At 37.6% G+C, this 23310-nt stretch overlaps 1 protein-coding gene across 7 annotated transcripts in view; it reads right to left on the bottom strand.

The window, feature by feature from the left end:
* Window positions 1–23310, bottom strand: part of PDE1C (phosphodiesterase 1C) — a 424317-nt gene that overhangs the window by 102158 nt on the left and 298849 nt on the right. For all 7 annotated transcript variants that reach the window (XM_033088617.1, XM_033088620.1, XM_033088619.1 and 4 more), the window contains one exon: window positions 84–197. In XM_033088617.1, the coding sequence (XP_032944508.1) occupies window positions 84–197 (114 nt within the window). The remainder of the gene's footprint in view (window positions 1–83; window positions 198–23310) is intronic.

Here is a 23310-nt window from a genome sequence, read left to right as displayed (position 1 = left end):
CAGGCCATGGGATACATTTCAGAAAAGCCATATAACAGGAAATGCACCATCACTGCCCTAACTTCCTGTCATTTTTAGCTTACCTGGTTTCATCAATGTATACAGATTCAAGCACTGTGGCCGCATATTCCAAATTCTTCTTAAGATCAACCACCGAAGCCTCCCCTCTCTCCAATTGTTTGACCAAAGACCGTAACCTAGGAAGGAAAAAGAGACATAATTCAATTAGAACAGAGGAAACAAAGAATAATCCCACAATTATAGTGACACGTTTTTACAGCCGTTGAGTGTTTTTATTTATCCCAATATATCTGAACGGAAAATACAAATCTAATGATGGAACTGACTGGTATTTCTCCAAGGAGCAAATTATAAAATAAACGTACACATTTCTGCCATTGTGAAGCAAGAACAAAATGATCTCATCCACCAGGCACTGACCACCCCCAAACCTTCCTAGCTACCTTTGATCCTTCTAAGAGTTCCCTAAATGATCGACGATTTGCTATGCCTCTGATTTTAACTTTTCTGTTCTAATTGGATGTAGTCAACCATGACCGGCATAACATCATCAGGTACCAGGTTAGATTCTGCTCTGTTGATGGTACTTTGCTCCCAGTGACCATGGAGAAGAGCAACCTCCTGGCTGGCCCACAGGTGTCCCAGGACAGGTGAACAGCTCTCAAGCACCGAAAGAATCTTAGAGGGCTATATAAGGAATACATGAAGGCAGACTCTTCCACTGGTCAGGAAGAATTCCTCTAGGAACAGATAAATACCCAAGTTTGAAAAAAACAAAACCTGGGGCGGCCGGATGGCTCAGTTGGTTAGAACGCGAGCTTTCAACAAGGTTGCCAGTTCAATTCCCTCCATAGGATGGTGGGCTGTGCCCCTGCAACTAAAGATTGAAAACGGAAACTGGACTTGGAGCTGAGCTTCGCCCTCCACAACTAGATTGAAGGACAACTTGGAGCTGATGGGCCCTGGAGAAACACACTGTTCCCCAATATTCCCCAATAAAATATTTTTAAAAAAACTTTAAGGATAACGTATTGCCTATGAATAACAGGCAAGTTTTTTAACTTCTCTGAGTGTCGGTATAAAATGGAGATCCAACCACCAAATTTCCTAGATTGCTATAAAGATTACATTGAATTGATATTGGCATAGTCCCATCAACCATGTGACCCACAGTTGTCTTTTTTCCCAGCTTTATTCAGATATAATTGACATATCACACTATACAAATTTAAGATGTACAATGTGATGATTTGATACACGTATATATTGCAAATGATTACCGCAGTAAGGTTAGTTAACACATCCATCACCTCACACAGCTATTTGTGTGTGTGTGGTGAGAACATCTAAGATTTACTCTCTTAGCAACTTTCATGTGTACAATACTCAAAACTAATACTAGTTAACTCTAGTCACTGTGCTGTACATTAATTAAATCCCCAGAACTTACTCTTTTTACAACTGGAGCTTTGTACTCTTTGACCAACATCTCCTCATTTCCCAGTTGTTTTTCATAAAGGCAATTGTTATCATTGTTATTTAAGTCATAGGTAAGATAAGAAACACACTAGCAGGATACTTAAGATTATTATCAAGCCTCCATTTCCCAAACTGATCTCACCTTCCTGACTTCAAAATACCCTCCGATTTGCATTCATAACTGAGTACAAGTCGATGTCTTGGCAAGATGGAAACTACTCCCCTCCAGATCTACATGAAAATGATCAGCAATAAAGAAGAAGGAAAAAGTCTGGATCAACCTTAAAAAGTAAGCAAGAGGGTCAGCCATACAAAAGAAATTCCCCGTAATTTCAATGATGTAAAATTCAGAGGAAATGAGACTGCGTCACTTGTAAATCTCCAGCATGCAAAGGGAAATATACAAAGGACGTCAGCAGAGGCCTCTGCAAGGTTTGGAGGTGAGGGTCAGCCCCATGGCTCCCAGGAGCAGCATTAGGAAGTGTTCTGGGTTTCAGAGGTCATGCAGGACACGGAGCTGGCATGGACGGGCTTACCAGTCACACACAGTAGACAGCCAGCCTGCCAAAGAATGGGGAAACTGTAGCAACGTGCCCTGAGAGCTGTTCCAAAAAAGGAATAGAAGGAAGCTCCTTAGCAAAACACATTCCTGGCTCAGTCTGCCTCTAATTTTCACTATCACCTCCAGGGACCCAACTATCCCCTAGACTGGACGTACTCTCAACTGGCAAAGTAAAATGAGGGTCAATTTAAACTTTTTAAACATTTCTCCCTTGATTTGAGGCTTAAAGTTCCTACCAGGAATTGATATGAATCTCTAATAGGACTCATCTCAATTCTCAAAACCTAAAAAGGAAGGACAAAACATAAAAAAATGACGAGGGAAAATAGAAGACTAATAGAAGGTAAGAACCAGATGGTCCTATCTGCTTGCAATAGGGTTTCCATAAGAAATAAACAGAAGCAGCTTTAATCCAGTAAGTTAGCCTAGACTGAGGAAAAACCACTTTAAGCAGATGAAAAGGGATCAGATAAAACCAGAAAAAGATAAATGAAAACATCCAATGTATGCTGTTGTAATTTTTCATTTCAAAGAACAAGAACTTGAAAATCTTTGAGAAAATAAAATATATTACTTACAAAATAAAAAAATTCAAGCTGGCCATAGACTTCTACCATGCCAAATATCAGAAAACAAATTAACAACAAACACCAGTTTTTCAAAATAATATGGTCTCTTTCAAGATATCCATACCCATATCTATATCTATATCTACCTTTAATAGAATTGCCACGTATATAAAAAGCCAACAAATATATTATCAGGTGTAAACAAATTCAAAATTCATCATTAATATGCTTTTCAGAAAATAAAAACCAAACACTTTAAGGCAAACTCTACAACAGTGGTCTTTCAAAGGGGGTAGAATCATGGATCTCCAATTAAATGGACTGTGGATTTATGGCATAGATTTAATTAAGCCAAACTTTACAGAGTAGACAAGTAGCTTTGAAAAGATTAAAAAGAAGTGGCAGATGAAATATAATATTAATTGTACAAGGACAAGTACACATGGAAATGACTGACACTTTTTCTAAGACAAGTTCCTATTCCAAGTATAAATGCTTCCTGCGTCATTTTTATGAACCAAAAACTAGTTATAATCAGTCAAACACAACTGAAATTGCTAAGAACATTATATAGACTGTCATATAATCTCCGTTATTGTTAACAATTCCCACTATTGGCCGAATCAAGTCCTGGAGAGCCCTGCGACCTGGCGGCCAGGACCCCAGGCCAGAATGGGAGTGGAGCTCCCAGGGAAAGTGTCACTTTGAATCCCACTAAGCAGCTCAGATCAACAGCACTGAAAATCATCAGTGTTGGAGGCTCCCAGGCTTTGTGCCACAATTACAAGAATGTGGGCTTCCTCTGAAGTAGTCACCAGTAGTGCCAGACAGACACCAGACACAGCCACATTTACATATCGAGTGTGAAGGTCTGACCCGACAGGAAGCTGGAAACCCAAGCAAACACCTCACCCAGAGGCTTCAACAAACCCCGAGAAGAAATGACACAGAATAACATGTCTTTAGGATGAAGAAATGGTACCAGAAATTCAAATCTACTCCCATCTTTCTAGCTTTTGAGTAGAAGATTCTACCAACACCCTGGCAGACAGAGAAGGGAACGTAGGACAACATACCCACTGCGTTTACGAAAAACACCCAACCAACATTCACCTCTCTTTACTCAAGGAAAACTAAACAGGAAAAGAAAAAAGAAAGAAAAAAGAGCTAAAAGATTCAGCAATAAAGAAAGCAGAGAATACAGCACTCAAAATACAGAGAAAGGATTCACTTTCGAAAAGAAAATTCACTAATGGAAACAGAAATAAATTTTAGGGAGCATATGCCAGCTTTGTGTTCAACAAAATTCATAAAAACAGCTCTGTGAAACAAAGGTGACAGCTGAAATCCTACCGTAATCAAAAGTGAATGTATTAAGATAGAAGAAGAAATTAAAGAGAAGAAAATATGACAATAGAATGACTATCAGGACATTTAAAAAATATATTAAATGGTGACCAATTTTCTCTATACCCAGCCCCTATTTGAACTAGCACCTGTCAGATACAAGCTATAGCTGTCCCTGGTCACCCAGCTGCCAAATTGCTGCTGTATGTAGCTGCCACACAAACCCTATGAAATTCCAGATGTCCCTTTTCAAATACTGTTGAACTTGAGGATAGCAACATGTTCATGCTTTCCATTGCCCAAGCCACGCTCTCCTCCAGTCCTTTATCCTCCTTGGAACACTTACCCTGCCCTGCCCTACCTACTGCCTACCTCATGGTGAAATTACTGCTTTGTGGGCAGGACAGTTTCAAATTAGCGCTTCCACCACTGGTCCACAACTAGTCTCAAACAATGAGAAATTTCCTAAAGTTTCTTGGAATAAGGTTTCCCTAGATGTGAATCCATCTTAGGAAGAGTTGTCTAAACACAGCCAAGACCTTTCCTGCCCATATTATAAAGTATTTTTATTAAACTTGGAGAAGACTAGCTAAGGGAGAAGCCTCGGGCGTCTACCTTTGTTTTCCTAGTAAAGTTTGTCTGGATGTTTTTTCACGTGAATTCATTTTACCTAACAGGGCAATGTCCCCAAGGACAAATCTCATGGTAAGCTGGAGTCTGTATGTCTAGTTTTTTTAATACTACTTGAAAGGATTTTTGGTCTGGACACCTAATGGAAAGGAGGGAAAGAGAAAGGGAGGGAGGGAAAGGGGAACTAGACAACCCTAACCAGTTTCTCTTCTGAGTGAATGTTCACAGTTTCCAGCACTCCATCCATTTCTGTCACTGTGACTGCCAAACATTAGCTCCAGTATAGAAGTGCAACACCATTTTAGGAAGAGCTTGTGCTTTCAAACTTTGGCAAGATGCTTTTCTGCTAAGCTCGCGCGCGATTTCTTTGTGGATGAGCCATTGCATCTTTACATGAGTCCTTCATTTTTCCACATCACCTCTTTGCTTTCTATATGTTTCTTCGCTATAAGGCATGCAGTGGAATGTTGCATCACTTCAGTTCCCTGTGCCCTTAAGTCCAGAACAAGTCCTGGATGCTGAGCTCCCTCGAGACCATGCTATTGTTTGGGATGCGTACAAGTTTCATAAGAGAACTAAGTGAGGAAAGGCCTGGACAGTGTAGTCTGAAATGTAAAATTCTGTTGGCGTAGACGAAAGCCTTCTCTTCTCCCCACACAAAGATTAATTCTAGGCCCAGTGGGGTTGACTTCATTAGGAAGCAAATTTTGGATTCAACTTCATAACTTAGAAAACTGCCCTACAATGGACTAGGCACTGTTCCTTCCCAAATGCGGTCCTGAAAGCCCTACAGTACCATGCTTTTGGAGCATATGTATTTGTTGAGCTTTAGACACTACTAGAATGAAATCATCAGAAAAAGCACAAGCAAAAATAAACCGGAATAAAAAGCCATGAAACACACGTTCTTATATCTGTCCATTCTGCCCAAGGTTATTCCCTCTGACAATGGATGAGCAGCTCCTAAAATGGCAGTGTGGTCAAGGATGGCTATTGTCTCTGACAGGCTTTGTTTAGTTTGAGAGAATGTGAAAGGGAACTGGATCCTTTACAGCACTTCTCTTACATGTCCCAATGAATCATGAGTCCTAAAAACTCATTTGAATAAAAAAATCACCGTTTCAGTTCATCATGTCCATGGATTTGTAAGCCAAAGGCGTCTCTGTTTACTTTTCATACACCTGTTTCCTGTATGTCACTCCCATCCCCTGTCACTTACCTAAATGCCATAGCAAGTAAATTAAAACAAATCTCCCAAATGAAATGCCCAAAGTGTCTTTCAGTCTTATGCTTTAATGACATCCAATGATGCCATCTAAGTATTTTTGTGGTGATTTGTTAGTTTCTATAAGTAATTAAGATGGCTGCACTTGAAACACTCCCACAACATTTACTGGGTGCTTTCTGTGTACAGACACCATGATAGGCTCTAAAAATACAAAGAGGGGAAACGCAGCACCTTCTCTCAGTTAGGAAAGACTGACAGCTAATCGAACCTATCATGCAGTAAAGCAAGTGGGATGGCAGAGGTGAGGTGTGACAGGGGTGTTAAGAAAGCACACAGAAGAATCTCCAAATAACCAAGCCTTCTTGAGAGAAGGTGACAACAGAGCTGTCTTGAGACCAAAGAGGCATCAGCCAAGCAAGTAAGATGCGACAGAGAAATGTTAGACTCTGGACCAAGGGAACACCCCATCTAGGGAATTTCATGGGTGGCTGGAACTCAGTGAGATGTGAAGAGATAAAACTTCAGAAGGTAGAAGCCAGACCATGGTGGGCTTCGAGTACCAAGCTAAAGAAATTTAATTGTCTCCTAGAGATAATAAGGAGTGCCTGGAAATTTTTTAAATGGAGTGAGGGGGTGGCATGATAAGATTTGCATTCTAGAAAGATCAAGCTAGCAGCAGAGTAGAGGAGTGCAGGCACTTAATGAGTAAAAAATTTCTATACGTTTGTGTTGTAATTAGGCTTTTCTGGTACCCTGAACAGTGAAGTATGAATATTCTCTCTCAGGTGACAGCACTTTGAGAGGGTGATGCATGAGGTTGGTGGTAGTATGTATGGATCATTGCTTTTAAGACTTTCTGGGAAAAGACTTGTTTTGGGCATGTGGTTTCCTGATTTAGTGGCCTCTAAAACAGAAACAAAACACCAACTAAAATAATGATTGGCAAGAGCCTCATTATGTGACTTGTACTTACTACTAATGCCGTAAATAAAAGAGAAATGTGCTTCTATGATTCCCAAGGACACATGCTTAAGGCAGATGTACAAATAGATTTAAATGAACTATTGGGTTGCAATTAATTTTTCACTTAAGAAAAGCATATTTGGTGCCTAGGTTCATATCTATATTTTTATATACCTCCCACATAAGTTATTAAGCAGTTAAAAATTATTAAGGTTATTGAAGACTTTAAACATTATCATTAACAAAACGGACCTAATTGAACATGTACTAAACACTACACCCAGTTGCCGTGTACAATATTCTCTTTAAGTGCACGTGTAGCAGTTATCAAAATTGGCCACATGCTGGGTCATAGTGAAAGTCCAAACAAATTTCAAATAACTGAAATCACACAGATAATGTTCTCCAACAACAATGAAACTCAGTTGAAATTAACACAAAAAAAGACTAGAAATATTCCAAAAGTTTGAAAATTTAGGAATATACTTCTAAATAACCATGGGTTGAAAATTAAATCAGAAAATAATTTTAAATGTTAATGAAAATGTGATACATAAAAACTTGTGGCATGCAGATAAAGCAGTGCTTAGAGAGAAATGTATAATCTTAAATGACTATGTTAAAAAAGGATAAAATCTGAAAATAAGTGATTTTTTTAACTATCTCGAGAAATTAGAAAAAGAACAAGTTAATCCAAAGAAAGTAAAAGATAGCAAAAACTAAACACAAAAATAAAACTTAAGTAAAAAACAAACTTCTAATAGAAATAATCAACAAAGTCAAAAGCCTGGTCTTCAAAAAGCTTAATAAAATTGGTAAGTCAAGCACTAGTCTTCAAGAAAACAAAAAAGACACAAATAAAGACATCAATAATATAAAAGAGAACATTACTACAGTTCCTACAGACATTCAAAAAAGTCATAAAAGAATATCATAAATACTTTTCTGCAGATACATTTAAAAATTTAGATGAAATAGAAAATTCCATGAGAAATTAATTTATCAAAACTGACATAAGGAAAAAGATAAAATATGAACATTTCTATATCTGTTGAAAAAAATTGAATCCATAATTTAATATTTTCCCACAAAGAAAATTACAGTGCTAAATCATATTATCAATGAATTCATCTAAACATTCAAAGAGGAAATAACACAGTTGTCCAGAGAAAAGCAAAAGAGAAAACACCTTCCCACTCATATTATGAGGCCAGCATACTCTTGATTCCTAAACCAAACAAGGGCATTATAAGAAAAGAATTATAGGGGAATCTCTCTCGTGAACATAGATGCAAAAAAAAATCCTAAACAAATATTTAATAAATTAAATCCAGCAATAAAGAAAAAGGAAACCAAGCGCCAAGCCAACTTGCAAGAATGCAAGGTTGGTTTAACATTTTAAATCAAGGAATAAATGTTATTCACTATTTTAACAGAAAAAAAAAGAAAAAAATCACATGACCATCATAATAGACTTTTAAAAAGCATTTGAGAAAACATCTATTCATGATAAATATCTTAGCAAAAAAGGAGTAAAAGTGTATTTCCTAAATTTGATACTGGCTTTTTAAAACAAAAATGAGACAGCAAACATCATACATAACACTGAAATATGGCAAGCTTTTCTGTTGAACTAGCTAATAACATGAGGATGCATACTACCATTACTTCTTTCAAGGTTGTATGAAAAGTTTTGACCACTTTAATAAGAAAAGAAGAAATAAAAGATATAAGGACTGGAAAGTAAAAATATAAACCTATCGATACAGATGAAATAATAAACAGACAGGATATCTAAAGAATTTGCAAATAAATTATTATAATTAAAAGGTGAATTTAGCAAAGTCACTGGATAAGCAACAACAAATAATTAGAAAATGGTACTATTTACAAAAGCATCAAAATAAAAAGTAGGAATAAATCTTACAAAAGACAAAAAAGTGCTCTATATAGAAAAACTGTTAAGATATTATTGAGAGAAGTCTAAATGACCTAAATAAATGGGAGGATAATCCATGTTCATAAATTTAAAAACAGTATGTTAGAAATATGAATTGTAACTAAATTTAGCTACAGATTCAATGTAAACACAAACAAATTCTCTACAGGTCATTTGGTGGAAATTGAGAGGCTGATTCTAAAATTTATTTGGAAATGCAAACAACCAAATATGCCTAATATGGTTTTGATTAAAAAAAACAAAGTTGAAGTACTTACACTCCCAAATATTAAGATGGATAAAGCATTTGATTCTGAGCCTGCAGCTCTTTACTACCTGGCTATTCCTGCCTTCTCCTCTCAATATCCAGCCAGTATGTATAAGGATATGACATATACTTTCATATTAATATAAGCACAACATAAGTAGGCAAAAAAAAAATCTGCTACAAGAAAAAATAAAACAGCCAAATACAAACTGTTTTTGAATTATCCTATTCTACATGGGATTGTTCCATTCCATTAGCATGGACCCATTCCTTGGATGTCTACTTGAGGGTATCATGACATACTCTCTTGGTTTTTGCTGTAGATTTTCTGATGAATTTTTGCTTTCCTTTTGGTTTCCTTTTGGGTTCCGAAGCTATGCCACGGAACAGCCCTGCATATTCAATTTTCTCCTAGTTTCTATTCTGCATAACAAATCTCCTTTCAGCCTGCATATTTGTGGGTGTGAGAGTTGAGTGTGCACATGCATGCAAGCTCACTATGAACACTAGGCAGGAAGCACTGTTTGGTCCAAAAGAAGCCTTATATTTTTACAGTATTCCAGGAGATATTACGACTCAGCGTTAAAGTTTCAATTCATTTTGAACTTATAATATTGATTTTGTTCCTTTGGAGTCCTTGTAGTAATATCATGCAGTGATTTAGAAAGGGTTTACCCCCACCCCCACCCCCAATCATGCTTAGTCTTATAAAAAAATATATTTCTGAAAAACCAGTCTACTCCTTGTTTTTACTGTCACTCAGCTCACACATTTTCTCAAGAAAAAGTGCAAGATTCACAATTATGCTAGGAAAGTCTTTATTCCTGAAGGAAAAGACTGTCTCTCGAAAGTATGACTCTGGGTAGGCAGCGAAAGGATGCTAATAAAAGAATCCACTTTATTGGTCATCGTTCTTCAGTAAAAAGAATGAAAAAGAAAACCCAGAGCATCATTCAGAATCTACCACAGGCCATGCTGGGGACTGTGGCAGGGGAAGGAGATGAAATCCTGCCAGGCTGCTAAAAGGTAAATTCCAGAAGCCACTTTTCATTTGCAGCTATTCATGTGGAAAGAATCGCCATCACTTTTCTATGCTGATAAACATGTCACTTCAAAAACATCTGTCTCAATAGACCAAAGAAATGAGAACTAAAAACATCTTTGAATGGTGGTAATGAGAAAAGGAAGATGAGCAGAAGTAAGAAGAAAGCATGCAGGGAGATTTAGAAAGGTTGAAACCACGCACAGACATGTTTCTCTACATTTTACGAATCGACCCAACCCCATGGGTCCCTCAATTTCCTTCTCTGAATTCAGTTTCTTATTCAGTCAGAATTGCATTGTGTTGCTAGAATTATCCAGAGAAATTACAGCTCACTCACAAAGCAAAATCCCAGGAATTCTACCATACTAGAAACATAGTATGTTTTGGCAAGATAAATCCAAGATTACCTTCCCCCCACTTTTTTTTTAAATTTTATAACAGAAATAAATGAAATTCATGGATAAGAACCTGCAAAGAATAGCTAACAAGGTGCTGAATTAACACAGCATCCACCCTTAAGATTAATTCCAGAAGAATTATAGAATAAAACAACAAAACTCAAAGAAAAGTGAGAAACTCCTAAGGTGACTTGAGGGCACTGCTTTGAATGTGTTGAGGACAGTGGTGTGTGTGTCCTTGGTCTAGGACAGACCCCAGGAGGAAATGATAGGAAACAAAGTGTTACAGTCTGCTATTGTTTCCCTCCCCTCCGCCACCTCCCAGCGGCCCTCATGCCTCTGGTGACTCAGAACTCTAAAGGTCAAAAGATCCTGGAGAGTTAAATCAGGGTTGTTTGTCCCACCTTGTAGCTCCACTAAGTTTGACATAGGTTTCCAAGATGGTCACAGAAGGGAAAAGAATGTGGAAGAACAGTGTGGGAGGTTTGTATGAACCACGTTGGAACAGGAATGCTTCACCTCCAGTCACGTCCCATTGTCCAGAATCCAGTCACATGGCTACCTTTCCAAGAGAGAAGTAGTAAGATGTAGTCCAGTTGTATGCCTTGGGGGACCAGGCAGAGGGTTAGGTGAAGAGCCAGCCAATCTCTGCCACAGCTAAAAAATGGAATCCTGTCATCTATTCCTGTTTTTCTCCTTTAAGTCTTTTGTTCCTACGCTGTTGAGAGCATCGGATGGAATGTGCTACATTAAAGTGGCTTGTTAGCTTTATAATCCTATTAAACCAAGAGACATAATCATCCTGATTATGCGATAACCTCCCAAACGTTTGATAAAAATGAGAGAGTTCTCAAGGGAATTACCTTGAGTGAAAAAAAGCCAATCCCCAAAGGTTACATGTCTATGATTCCATTTATAAACCATTTTTGAAAGGACAGAATTATGAAACCAAGGACAGCTTTGGTTGCCAGGGGTTAGAGGGAGAGGAGAATGGGGCGAGGATACATGTCAAAATGGGAGCCTGTGATGATGGCACAAGTCTGGACCTTGACTGTGGTAATAAATGCACAAACCCACACACATAATAAAATCGCACAGAAGTAAACATACATGCACGCACACATGTACACAGGTAAAATAAAAATGGGAGACTCTGAAAAAGATCAGTGGATTGTGCTGATGTCAATTTCCTACTTGTACTGTAGTTTCACAAAATGTTTGCGTTGGAGAAAACTGGATAAAGGGTTACATGGCAATCTCTGTATTATTTCTTATAATAATGTGAATCTACAATTATCTCAAAATAAAAAGTTTAATTTTTTAAAAATGGACACACCCTCCAGTTCAATGGACTATTGATAACAGGCTGACCTTAAGTTGTCCTTACCCCGGCTGGTCTTATAAGGGCCTCTTTTTTCATGCGGCCTCTTAGGAGCTACCTCCCACGTCCTTCTGCTTGGCAGTAGGGAGGAAGGGAGAAATGTTCCCAGGTACGCTGTTCACCACATCTGGAGAGGATCGAACGAGGGTTTACAACCAGTGACGTTGGGAGCTTGGTGAGAACCTGAGAAAGACCCAAGGTTATTCCATGCTGGAGGTTTTCAGGATCAACTGAAGAAACTGAGAGGCTAAGAAGTGGTCATCACACTAAGAAGATGAGGTAAGAAGAACCCAGTCACTTTAGTAAAGGGTCCCCAAGTCCACCTTTACTGGCCAGGACCTCTTGTGGCCTCTAAGGTGAGGCACTTTCCCCTCCTTTCATGTTCATTCTCCCTTTTCAGTTCATCCTCAGAAGCTTCTTTCATTCTGAGGGTAATTTCACTATGGCAGGCTGGCCCTGGAGGATTCGTAAAGAAGGAAATTCAGAGCTAGGTATGAGACCGATGGAGTGCGGTAAGTAAGTCGGGGTGTGAAAGAACCTGTCATGGTGATTGTGTTGTACTGTATAGTTGTTTCCAATCAAATAGGAAAACAATTTGCATATTATTAACATTTGAAGTTTGTTTTCAACATAATTACCATTTAATTTCCTTCCCACCACCAATCATTTTGTAATACATTTGGGGTGGGGGAGTGGGGAAGGGTCTGGCCCTGCAGTGCATCATCATTCATTTTTGTCTGCTCTAGCACATTCTAATAACTGAGTATGTCAAAAGCCAAACGCTTTTCCATTTTGTTGATACATATTAATAGAAAGAGACGAGTTGAAAGATGTTTTATTCATTCAGGTGTTAGCATCTCACTCAGCAGCAGCATTGCCTCCCTCTCTTTGTAGGCGAGGGCTGGGACTTATTTACCTTCTATTAAAATAGTGCCTGCTCTCTCTCTGTGGTTAGAAACACAAGCTTCATACAGCTTAGGTCGCTAAACAAGGTAAATGCTAACACAGGACCCAATTCCCATAGCTATTTAGAAACAAAGCACATTTTTGTTTAGCCATTTTCTGTCAGAATTTACAAGGAGAGCTGGTTTACAAAGGGATTAGCAGTAATCATACCAAATACTGATGGATCAATATGGAGAAAGTGCTCTACTTGTCCCGAGTCAATTATTCCTCATTGTTCACGATGGTAATTTTTGTGGTTTAAAATTATTGCCTAGTGTTTTGGAGTTCTCCCCTAAGGAGCAGTGTGAGTCTCTGCTGTACTAGGACTTGCTCATTTAGCATTTTTAAAACCTCCTAAATCTTTGCACATCCTCTGTCAGATTTTTTAATGACATTTGAACCGATGTGGGGTCGTAATATGTTCTATTATTGAATGTAAAAAGAAGAATTTTTTTCTGAAGAGCTTTGTTGAGCTTTAGTTTCTAGCTCAGGGACTGGAAAAAAAGAAAAAAAACAATTGCATTCAATGATTCTCTATTAAAGGAAAAAGAGACACCGAGGGAATCACAAAATGTTCAGCACTTTATATTGACTCTGGAAGTGTATACGAGATTTGTAAAATCCCAAGGAAGAGGTGGTGCGTTCACACTTACGCTATTGAGTGTTTCTAGAGAGGGAGTTTTCCTTTCTCCCTACCAGGCTACAAATACAAACAACTGGGGCTCGGTGATGTCCCTCGCCTGGAATGGCCACAGAGGGGGGACTTGCTCTGTCCACAACCTGGCAGAGCCAAAGGCCAGCCAGAGCAGGTGTGACACCTGATGCTGGGTCTCCCTGCAGGGGAGAAATGGCTGGGCTTGGTCCAGCACTAGTGTGAAATAAGAACATAAGCGTCTTTACTAGGGCTGGGACTGGTCTGTAAAATTTATACAGTCAGACATATGGCTCCACGAACAGCCCAAGCCACTTTCATGTGTGCTTTTGGATTGGGCTGTTTACTATTGCTTGCTGTGGACTAGGTGTGGATTCCTTTCCTCTTTTTCTCTCAGACCCTGTACTCTCACATTTCCCTGGACAAAGATGCCTGACATTGGAATCCGAAGTGAAAAGCTAAAACCTGTGGCTTAAAGGACCTACTGCATTAGTCTTCCTTCACCCAAAGCCCCAGTTCCCTCTAGTACAGAGATTTCCACCACCTGAGTTCATTGACATGTAACAGAAAAGAGTATTTTGTGTTTGCATTCCACCACCGCCACCGCCACCACCACCATCACCACCACCACCATCACCACCACCACCCCACCCCTCAGCTGCCAACAGCCATTTCCACCATGATGAGTTTCTGGGAAGTGGTGCAAAGAAGAGTCTTGGTAAAGAGAAGTCTGTGAAGTGGTTAGTGTCCAAAGCCCTGAGGTGGGAGGTTGTTGGATAGGTCAGGGGAAAGCAGAAAGCTAACAGCTGAGGCATTTGGCCCTACTTCCTTTTCTGGACTCAGCAAAGAGATGACCTCCGACGTGACCCCTGGGACATCCTCACATTAAGTCAGCATGGTGACATCAGAATGCAAGTAGCTACTATATGATAGTTAGACAGAGGAGGGAGGCTACAGTGTAGATCCCTCAAGTCTTACTTGGCTCCTGGGCAGGGAGGATGAAGGTGTCAGAGGTCCCCTGTGTCCTGCAGAAAGACGTGGGAAGTAGCTGATAGTGCTGACTGGTGGGATTACCAAGGGTGCCACCATGGCTGTGGGCCACAGGGATGTCCTCCCAAGCCCGGAACCAAGTGTGAGTTCCAGCCAGACCTCAGCAGGGTCACAGAACCACAGGAACTGAGCAGGGCCAAGTTGGTAGGGAGGCACACAGTCACAGAACTTGGCTAGAGATGTCACTAAGACTTGCAATGACAAGTGAACACAAGACATCACCATGGAGACAAGAGACGTCAGAGGACAATACAAGAACACATGGACCTGTGCTGTCTTGGAGAGCAACTGAACGAGGAATAAGGAAATCTGAAAGTCTAAGTATTTAGATTTTTCAAAAAGTGAGTTACCTAAAAAGACTTTTCAATTATCAAATTAGGTGGAGTTTTATGAATTGGATTATACTTATTTTCTTTCTACCTTCATATCTCTCTCTCTCTCTCTCTCTCTCTCTCTCACACACACACACACACACACACACACACACACACTCACCTGCACACAATGCCCCTTACAGACCCAGACTCAGCAGGGTAGGACTCATAAAGAAGGTCAGATCATACACAGGATGTACAGAAGCCACCTTTTCTTTGCTCATTTGAGTGTGCTGTGAGTAAACAAATGGCGCTGCTACATTCACAGGATCAAGAAACACCTCAGTGGGAGGCAAGGTGCACAGGACACAGAGATGGATACGATGTCATGTCTGCTCCCAAGGCACTCACAACTGGTATGGGTGGCAAATGCAAAAACTATAAACTTCTATGGTATATCCTGTGACAGAGCTATAACCAAATATTATTCAAGCACAGAGAAGACAGAAATCACTCCTAGTCATGGTAGGACAAGGCTGTGACACGCTAGTGGGATTCATAACATATATTTATGTTTATGTTTAACATATATTTCATGAGTACTCACTGTGCTGAGTCCATGCAGCTTATATATATATATATATATATATATATATATATATATCTATATCTATATCTATATCTATATCTATATCTATATCTATATCTATATAAACTTTATTGGGGAATATTGGGAAACATTGTGTTTCTCCAGGGCCCATCAGCTCCAAGTAGTTGTCCTTCAATCTAGCTGTGGAGGGCACAGCTCACGCTGGCACATGCGGGGATTGAACCGGCAACCCTGCTGTTCAGAGCTTGCGCTCTAACCAACTGAGCCCTCCGGCCGCCCCTCCATGCACCTTGAGGGTACAGTCTGGTAAGGGACGCAGACACAAACAGATAAATTCCATATAATATATTAAGTCTTAAAATAGACTATGCATTGAACATTATGGAATTTATCAAAGAATCCACAAAGTTTGAACTTGTTGACTTCAATTTCTAAGGAACACAAAGTCGAAAGAAACCCAAAGTTGAAAGCAATCTGTGCCAAAGTTCATTGGACTCTGCTTCCTGCTGAGGAGTGAAGAGGCCTTTAAAAGAGATACTTTGAGAAGAAGTGTATGTCAGGGAGAGATAGGAGATTATTTCCAAGTGATTTCCTGAACTTCTTCCCTTCAGATTTGGGAATAGAATACCCTCGACCCCACTGCAGAAGAAAGTAAATGAGTCCAGTCCACTGCTTGGGTCTCTCCAGGACACAACCAGCGCCTGTGTCAGCCAACAGCCCTGCTCATCTTCCAGAGAGGCTGAGAGAACAATAAACATAAGCAGGAAGGAGGAACCGTCCACTTAAGACGGCTTCCTGTGGGCAGCAGGAGTCACTGCCTTAGAGAAGACCATAAGGAGAGGAAAGGAAAAGTTAGGATTAAAAAAAAATCAAGTTTCCTCTACTCTGAAATGTGGTCTGTAAGAAAGGAGAGGAATTCCAAAAGGACAGAAATGTAAGTAAACATGGCAGCCCTTGTAGTGATTTTTGGTTTTCTATCCTACCTGAAACTCAAGCATAGAGAGCAAATGTGGGACAGAAAAACCCTCCCAGCTTTGGAGAATGACTCTCTCTATTTGTCATTTCTAACAGTTTGGACGCCCAAGACCAGCCGAAATGTCCAGATGCTAAAAGAGCGGGAGGTCTGGGCACCGCTGTTTTACTGAGGCCTCTGCAGGTTGGCAGAGGATGTCTGCTCCTGGGCCCCAGTGGGGAGGGGACGGTGGGGGGAAATGGGTCCTGCACAGAGAACGGACACAAGCGGGGAAGGCAGGGGCTGCTAGATCACCAAACTACTTGGTTTTATTGCCAGAAATAAAGTGTCCTTATTCTTAGGTGCTTCTCTCCATTTCTGGATTCTCTTACTATCGCTTTTTTTTTAATTGATCATCTATTATGTTTATATTAATGTACTTTTTTTAAATTAGTTTCAGGTGTACAAAACAACATACTAGTTAGATATTTATACCCCTGACAAAGTGATAATCCCCCTTCCCCCAATCTACTACCTCTCTGACATCCTATATAGCTGTTACAATTTTACTAAGCCCTTTTGATCACTTGGTGACGGTCAGATGCCACCACTGTCATTTAAGAATGGGAGCCGCTAACTGGACCTTGTGGCATATACTCTCCAGAACGCTTTCCTTCACATGTTTGTGGTATATTTGCCTCCGTGGCAGCTAGTCACCAACATTAATAATGAGATAAGAAGGGGAAAAGGGGTTTTGAAGATGTAACCGTACTCGTATAGTAATAGTAATAGTAATAATATTTGTAATAGTATTGGCATTATTCTAAATTGACTCTAGTGCAATGATTCCCCAAGCCAACAATGCATTCCAACTTCCTGGAAGCTTTCTAACAATACAGAAAGCAGGCCAGACTTCAGATCAGAGTGTGAAGTAACACAATCATGCTGAATGATCCTGACCTTGGAGGGTGAGGGTGACACTTCCAGACAAGCAACATGAATAATTAAATTGCCTTGTTATGGTTTGACTAATCTGGACCAGTGCTTTCTAAACTGTCTTCCATAGAACACTTGGTCCATGGGGTGTTAAAAGGCGTTGCTAACGAAATGTTTTCTGGGTGGGAAAGTTGTGGAAATCCAGGTTAAACAAAGTTAAGCAAACTTTGGTCTTTGCTCCTCAGAGCTTTTTCCATTGATGCTAATGCTCACTCAGTGTCTCTGAGAGAAGGCTGCTATTTACAGCATTTCCTGCCTGAGTTGACAAAAAAGTCTGGTGTTTTTCTTTGTAAATCCCACAGAACTCGAATATTCTACATGGGGCTTGGGGAGCCCTGCTCTGGAGCGTTGTCACTGAGCCCCATACCCCTGGATGTGAGGTTCATTAAAGTCAAGGGATCCGGAAAACTTGACATGTAATGATGACCGTAAATTTGAGACGTGACAGTTTTATGCACGGGAAGTGTTCCATTCCATATTGAGATAAAAAGGAGCAGAAATCATTCAAAATTATACAGCCGTGGAAACAAAACAGTAAACCACCATGCAACTATCCCTGAAACCAGTTTTCTAGTTTATCAACATTTCATCCACTCTTTGGTTTTCTTTCTTTTCCCATTGTGTGGCATTATTTCATGATGAACCAATGATCTCATAAGTCAAATGAGAGGTTGTCTCAGATACATTGGGATGCTTCATTTTTACCTCTGCAATGATGAAAGAATATTTTTAAAAATTGTTTCCCTTGGTGTCTGAATACAATTTTTCTCTAATACTTTTTTTCTGTCTCTCTGGACACTCTCTGCTGACCAGGTAACATAGTTTACAAGGACAGATGGGCATATCATTAGGATTGCTCATTTTCAATGCGTGTTTATGGAATATTGTCCCTAAATGAAGCAAAGGACCATTACAACCAATTTATTCTTCCATACTCACATGCTTTTGGTTATTTCTGGGCAAAACTACAACTAACCTGACATGTGTTAATTTTTTACTTCTTTCTTTTCCAGTAGTCAGAAAACCAATAATAAGTTGTTACCCACCATAGAACATTCTCAACTACAATGCTGCTGTGTCATTTTTCTCTGGTTTTATTTAACACCTTTCCTAACCTTCTTTGAAGTAACAGAGGATTTCTTTTTTACTGTAACACACGTAAAAATGTGAGATGAAAAGTAAGTTTTCTTTAGTTTGTGTTCTTTTAGAAATTAGTAAAATTTCCAAACGAAATAAGTATTTCACAAATGATAAACACACTTGTCGTTGGCATTTCCCTTTTTAGTCTCCCACTTGAGTTTCTTAAAGTTTCAAACCCTTTGTTTTATCTGTATTCCCGAAAGAATACATGGTCATTGTAGAAAATTTATAAAATACCTACTAGAAAATAAAAGAATATAAAAATTACATCAAGTTATACCACCTACAGATAACAATTATTAACATTTCCCATGTATCCATAGATAGATTTGTTTAAATGATTATTTTACCCTTCCCTACACGAATTATTTAGTAGAATGCTTTCATGCTTAATACACTATTACAAATATCTTCCAATGTTATTAAGTGTTTTTCTGCAACATAATTTTAATAACAACATAGTTTGCAACTAAGTATATGTTATAATTTATACAATCAGACCATTAATGTAGGACATTTAGGTTGTTTCTAAGTTTTGATATTAGGACCTGTATTTAAATGAAATTTTTTAACTATATTTTTGGGCATGTTTTTTACTGGGCCAAAATTTAGAAGTCCAATGTCAGGATTAAAGGAAAAAAAATATTTCTAAACTTTTTGACACTTATTGCTAAATTCCCCACTGAAAAATTTATAGCAATTTCTTTTTTTCACCAGGAGAACCTGAACATGCCCACTTCTCCAGATTTGCACAAAAACCTGTTAAGACTACTTGTACTTGAAAGGCAATGGAAACATAGTTGCATAGATATATATTTTGTCTTATTTTTTTATTCCTCAGATTTCCAAAGAAAATTTTAGAAAGGAGGGAAATAAATGGCTTGAGATAAGATAATTACCTTTAACTGGAATGGCTACCTCCATCTCAACTACATTTTAACTGAAGGAAGTTATTTATGTTTCTAATATAAAACAGTACAAAAAAGTCATCTTCTAGCCTTCCTGCTTCTCTGCCTGGCAATTCTAAAGCTTTCTATCATTCATTCAGTGCAGTCTACTGGCAGAGTGCCCGGCTAAGCATCGCTTCTTGTTCTAGTCCTAACCAAGAGCCCAGACGTCCCATTTAAACCAGTCGGCCTTAACCGTAGATCAAAACATGGCAGCTGATACTGTCAACCAGAAGATCCTTTAATGTCCACTTATTCACAGAGGTGTTAAAAAAGCATCAAAGATTTTACGTCGTGTAGAGAAAGGTGTTGGGACCAAGAGGAGATAAAGCAACAGGGTAAAAGACGAAGTAAGGAAAGAAGGGAGTGTGGGAAAGATGGAGGCAGGGAAGAAGGGAGTAATGAAAAAAATAGGTAAACCTTTAGAATGAGCATGTCACTAAGTGAAAGGAAGTATCTATTACCTATTTCATTTTGCCCAAAGGCTTCTATGAGACTCAGATGGCTCCTGAATGATTTCAGCATTACTGTCTCATCCTCATAACAGTGGTTGACAAGCGGGGGCGATTTTGTTTCCTATGGAAAATTTAGCAATGTCTGAAGACATTCGAGTTGTAATAATAGGAGGCTGTTACTGGAATCTAGTCCAGGGGGCCAGGGGTGCTGCTAAACATCCAGTGATGCACAGGGCAGCCCCTCACCACAAAGGATTACGTGGCTTAAAATGTCAATAATGCAATGATGGCAAGAAGCCTTGTTCCAAGGAAAACAAAAGTTATCTATTTTTATTGAAGAAAACCAATGTCATTGGCTATCACCTCAATTAAAAAAAAACACACCCACAATATGAAATAAGTTAAAAACAGAAAAAGAAAAATCTCTAGCAGATCACAGATACTCTTTACTTACATAATTAATAGGGATTTTTGTTGATTTTATTTTGAACAGCTTTATTGGTGTATAATTGATATACAGGAAACAGCACATATTTAATGTGTGTGATTTAATGAGTTTGGACACATGCAAACACCTGTGATATCATCATCACAACCAAGGTAATAGATATATCCCAAATCTCCCAGAGTTTTCTTGTGTCCCTTTGTTTTGTTTTTGCTTTGCTTTGTTGTTTTCTGGTAAGAACATCAGATCTACCCATTATTTAACAGATTTAGAAGTGTACAATACTATATTGATTATAGGCACTATGTATTTCAAATTTGATTTCATTTTCTCATCACAATACTTATCAACCCATTTATATTAAACACCTGTTATATTAATCACACATATCTAGCAAATTCTCTTATCAAATGCTTCTTCTTTCTTATTTACAATATGCTATTCTTAACATTATATCTTCTGGAAAACAAGAAAAGGATTAGGTAACATTCATTAGCTTTCTCTTCCTGATTATTTCCTTATTTTAATATACAATCTTTTACCGGAAGTTGTGAAAGTACTACCAAAAGATTAACTTATAGATAGTTCATTATTTATATTCATGGGAAGCTAAAATTTACTATACAAACATGACATCTATCAATTAATAAAAGTGTAAATAAAACATCTGTCAAGAATGTAGTGTGTCCAACAATATATGTAATATTTATGTGAAAGAGACAAAAGCACCATAATATATATGCAGCAATATATATCAATTATTTTTTTTTTTTACTTTTATTTATGTAAGTGTGTTTTTCCAAGACCCATCAGTTACAAGTCAAGTAGTTGTTTCAATCTAGTTGTGGAGGGCGCAGTTCACAGTGGCCCATGTGGGGATCGAACCGGCCCCCTTGTTGTTAAGAGCACCGCGCTCTAACCAACTGAGCTAACTGGCTACCCCAATATACATCAATTATATCATACTTACATGTATCATATATATTCATATATTGCAGATACATCACAACAAAATATAAATATTGCCTATGGAGCTTTATTGACATCCTGAGTACCTTAGAATTTGCTGTTTCAGAATCTGATTTTCAGCTTTAAAAAAAATCTAAAACTTAAATTTTTCAGTGGCTCCATTGTTTAACAAATTCTTAATATTCAAATTACCAAGAAAAGTTCAATATTTCCAAACCTATTAATGTAATGTAGCACATTAATAAGTTGGAAGAGAAAATCTTTATGATCTTTTTGATAAATGCTAAAGAGAAACTTGATAGAGCTCAATGTTTCTCCTCATTTAAAAAAATTTCATAGTAAACCAGGAATATAATGACATTTTAAAATTGATAAAGAATATATATTTGAAAACAATAATCAGGATTGTATTTAGTGAATAAACACTCAAAGGATCCCATTAAAAACTGGAATAAGACAAGGGTACCATCTAGTAGTGATATTATTTTTAAAAATGGTTAGAAATTGTAGTCAATTAAATAAGACAAGAAAAAAATGGAATTATAAGGAATAGAATATCATGCAAAAATTTCATTATTTTTAGATTATGGGAAACCCAATAAAATTAATTTAAAACCATTAGAACCTAGAAATAAATTTGATATGACAACTGGTTACAAAACAAATATACAAAAAGAATAACTTCTCATTAAAATTGAATAACATATTAGAAAATATAAAGAAAAATAACCCATTTAATATAGCACCTAAAAACATATACTATCTAGGAATAAACACAAAAAGAAATACCCTGGTTCTATGTGAAGAAAACTACAAAGATTCTACCAACGGATATATTTGTAAAATGAATAGTGTGTAAATTAAAATCTATATCATATTTCTGGATGAGAAAGCTTACTATTTTAAAGATATAAGTTTCTTCTCAAATTATATTATAAACTATTAATTTGCTTTACAATTGAGAGTTTGTTCTAAAATTATCTAGAAGGTTAATTTTTTTTTAAATAGCAAATCTTCAAATAAAAAGAAATTCAAAAGAAAAGTAATTTTACTTTTTGTCCTAACAGATATTAAAACATAATGTTTGAAAATCAAAATAACATGGCACGGTCAATATAGCAAAAACAGTTTCATAGAGTAAAATAGATTTTCCAATAAAAAATACTAAGTCATGCAGTGACAGCATATATGATAAATATATTTCATAACTGTATATATGTATACTTATTAGTTACTTTAGAGTCCAGATGAGTTTTTTTTAGACTTCCCAAACCAAATGCTGAAAATACCAAACAACTATGTTGATATTGAAATCAGAGTAGTATGTTTTGTTTTCTATCACATATTGGAATATTTTATAACTTCATATTTTATTTGAACAAATAAACTTCATGAACTAACATGTAATAAGGCCAAAGCTATACTAGAAGGAAATAATCATTAATAAGTATTTACGGCACTAATCACGAATAATGATTTTTATGAAACCATTCCATTTCTAATGAAAATAGTTTAAAATTTTGCAAAAAAAAAAGAACCTTTTGAAAGAATTTTTTGAAAGCTTTTGCAAATAGTGGGGTCATGGGATGCTACAAAGAAATGGTTTGAAAATACTAACATAAATCTTCCATAAAACATAGAAAAATATCTGAAGATAGATAGACGCAATGATTAAAACTCTTAATAAATTATATTTTATTTCCTTCTAGGCGGCGTTAAAAGATACCCTATTTTTACAAATGTGCCATAAAATACAAAGGAAAACATCTGATAGATACCGCAGAGAAAATAAATTAAGGAATTCTAACGATCCAAGTTTTCATCCTTCAATACCCCAGTGAATTGTAAACGGCACTCAGATACCACCAGGTCAGATTCTTAGATCAAGTGCAGCATTAATATCCATTGTAAAACTTGTCATTCTTTGAGCACTAGATACTCTAGTCAGCTTGTAGATAACGTAATAATTGTTAAGAATTTAAATGTCAGGATGATCCATTCTTTT

This window comes from Rhinolophus ferrumequinum, chromosome 20, assembly GCF_004115265.2.
Source record: "Rhinolophus ferrumequinum isolate MPI-CBG mRhiFer1 chromosome 20, mRhiFer1_v1.p, whole genome shotgun sequence".
In the NCBI taxonomy this organism is placed as follows: domain Eukaryota; kingdom Metazoa; phylum Chordata; class Mammalia; order Chiroptera; family Rhinolophidae; genus Rhinolophus; species Rhinolophus ferrumequinum.
The sequence above is the reverse complement of the archived record's forward strand: the minus strand, read 5'-3'. Positions and strand labels throughout refer to the sequence as shown.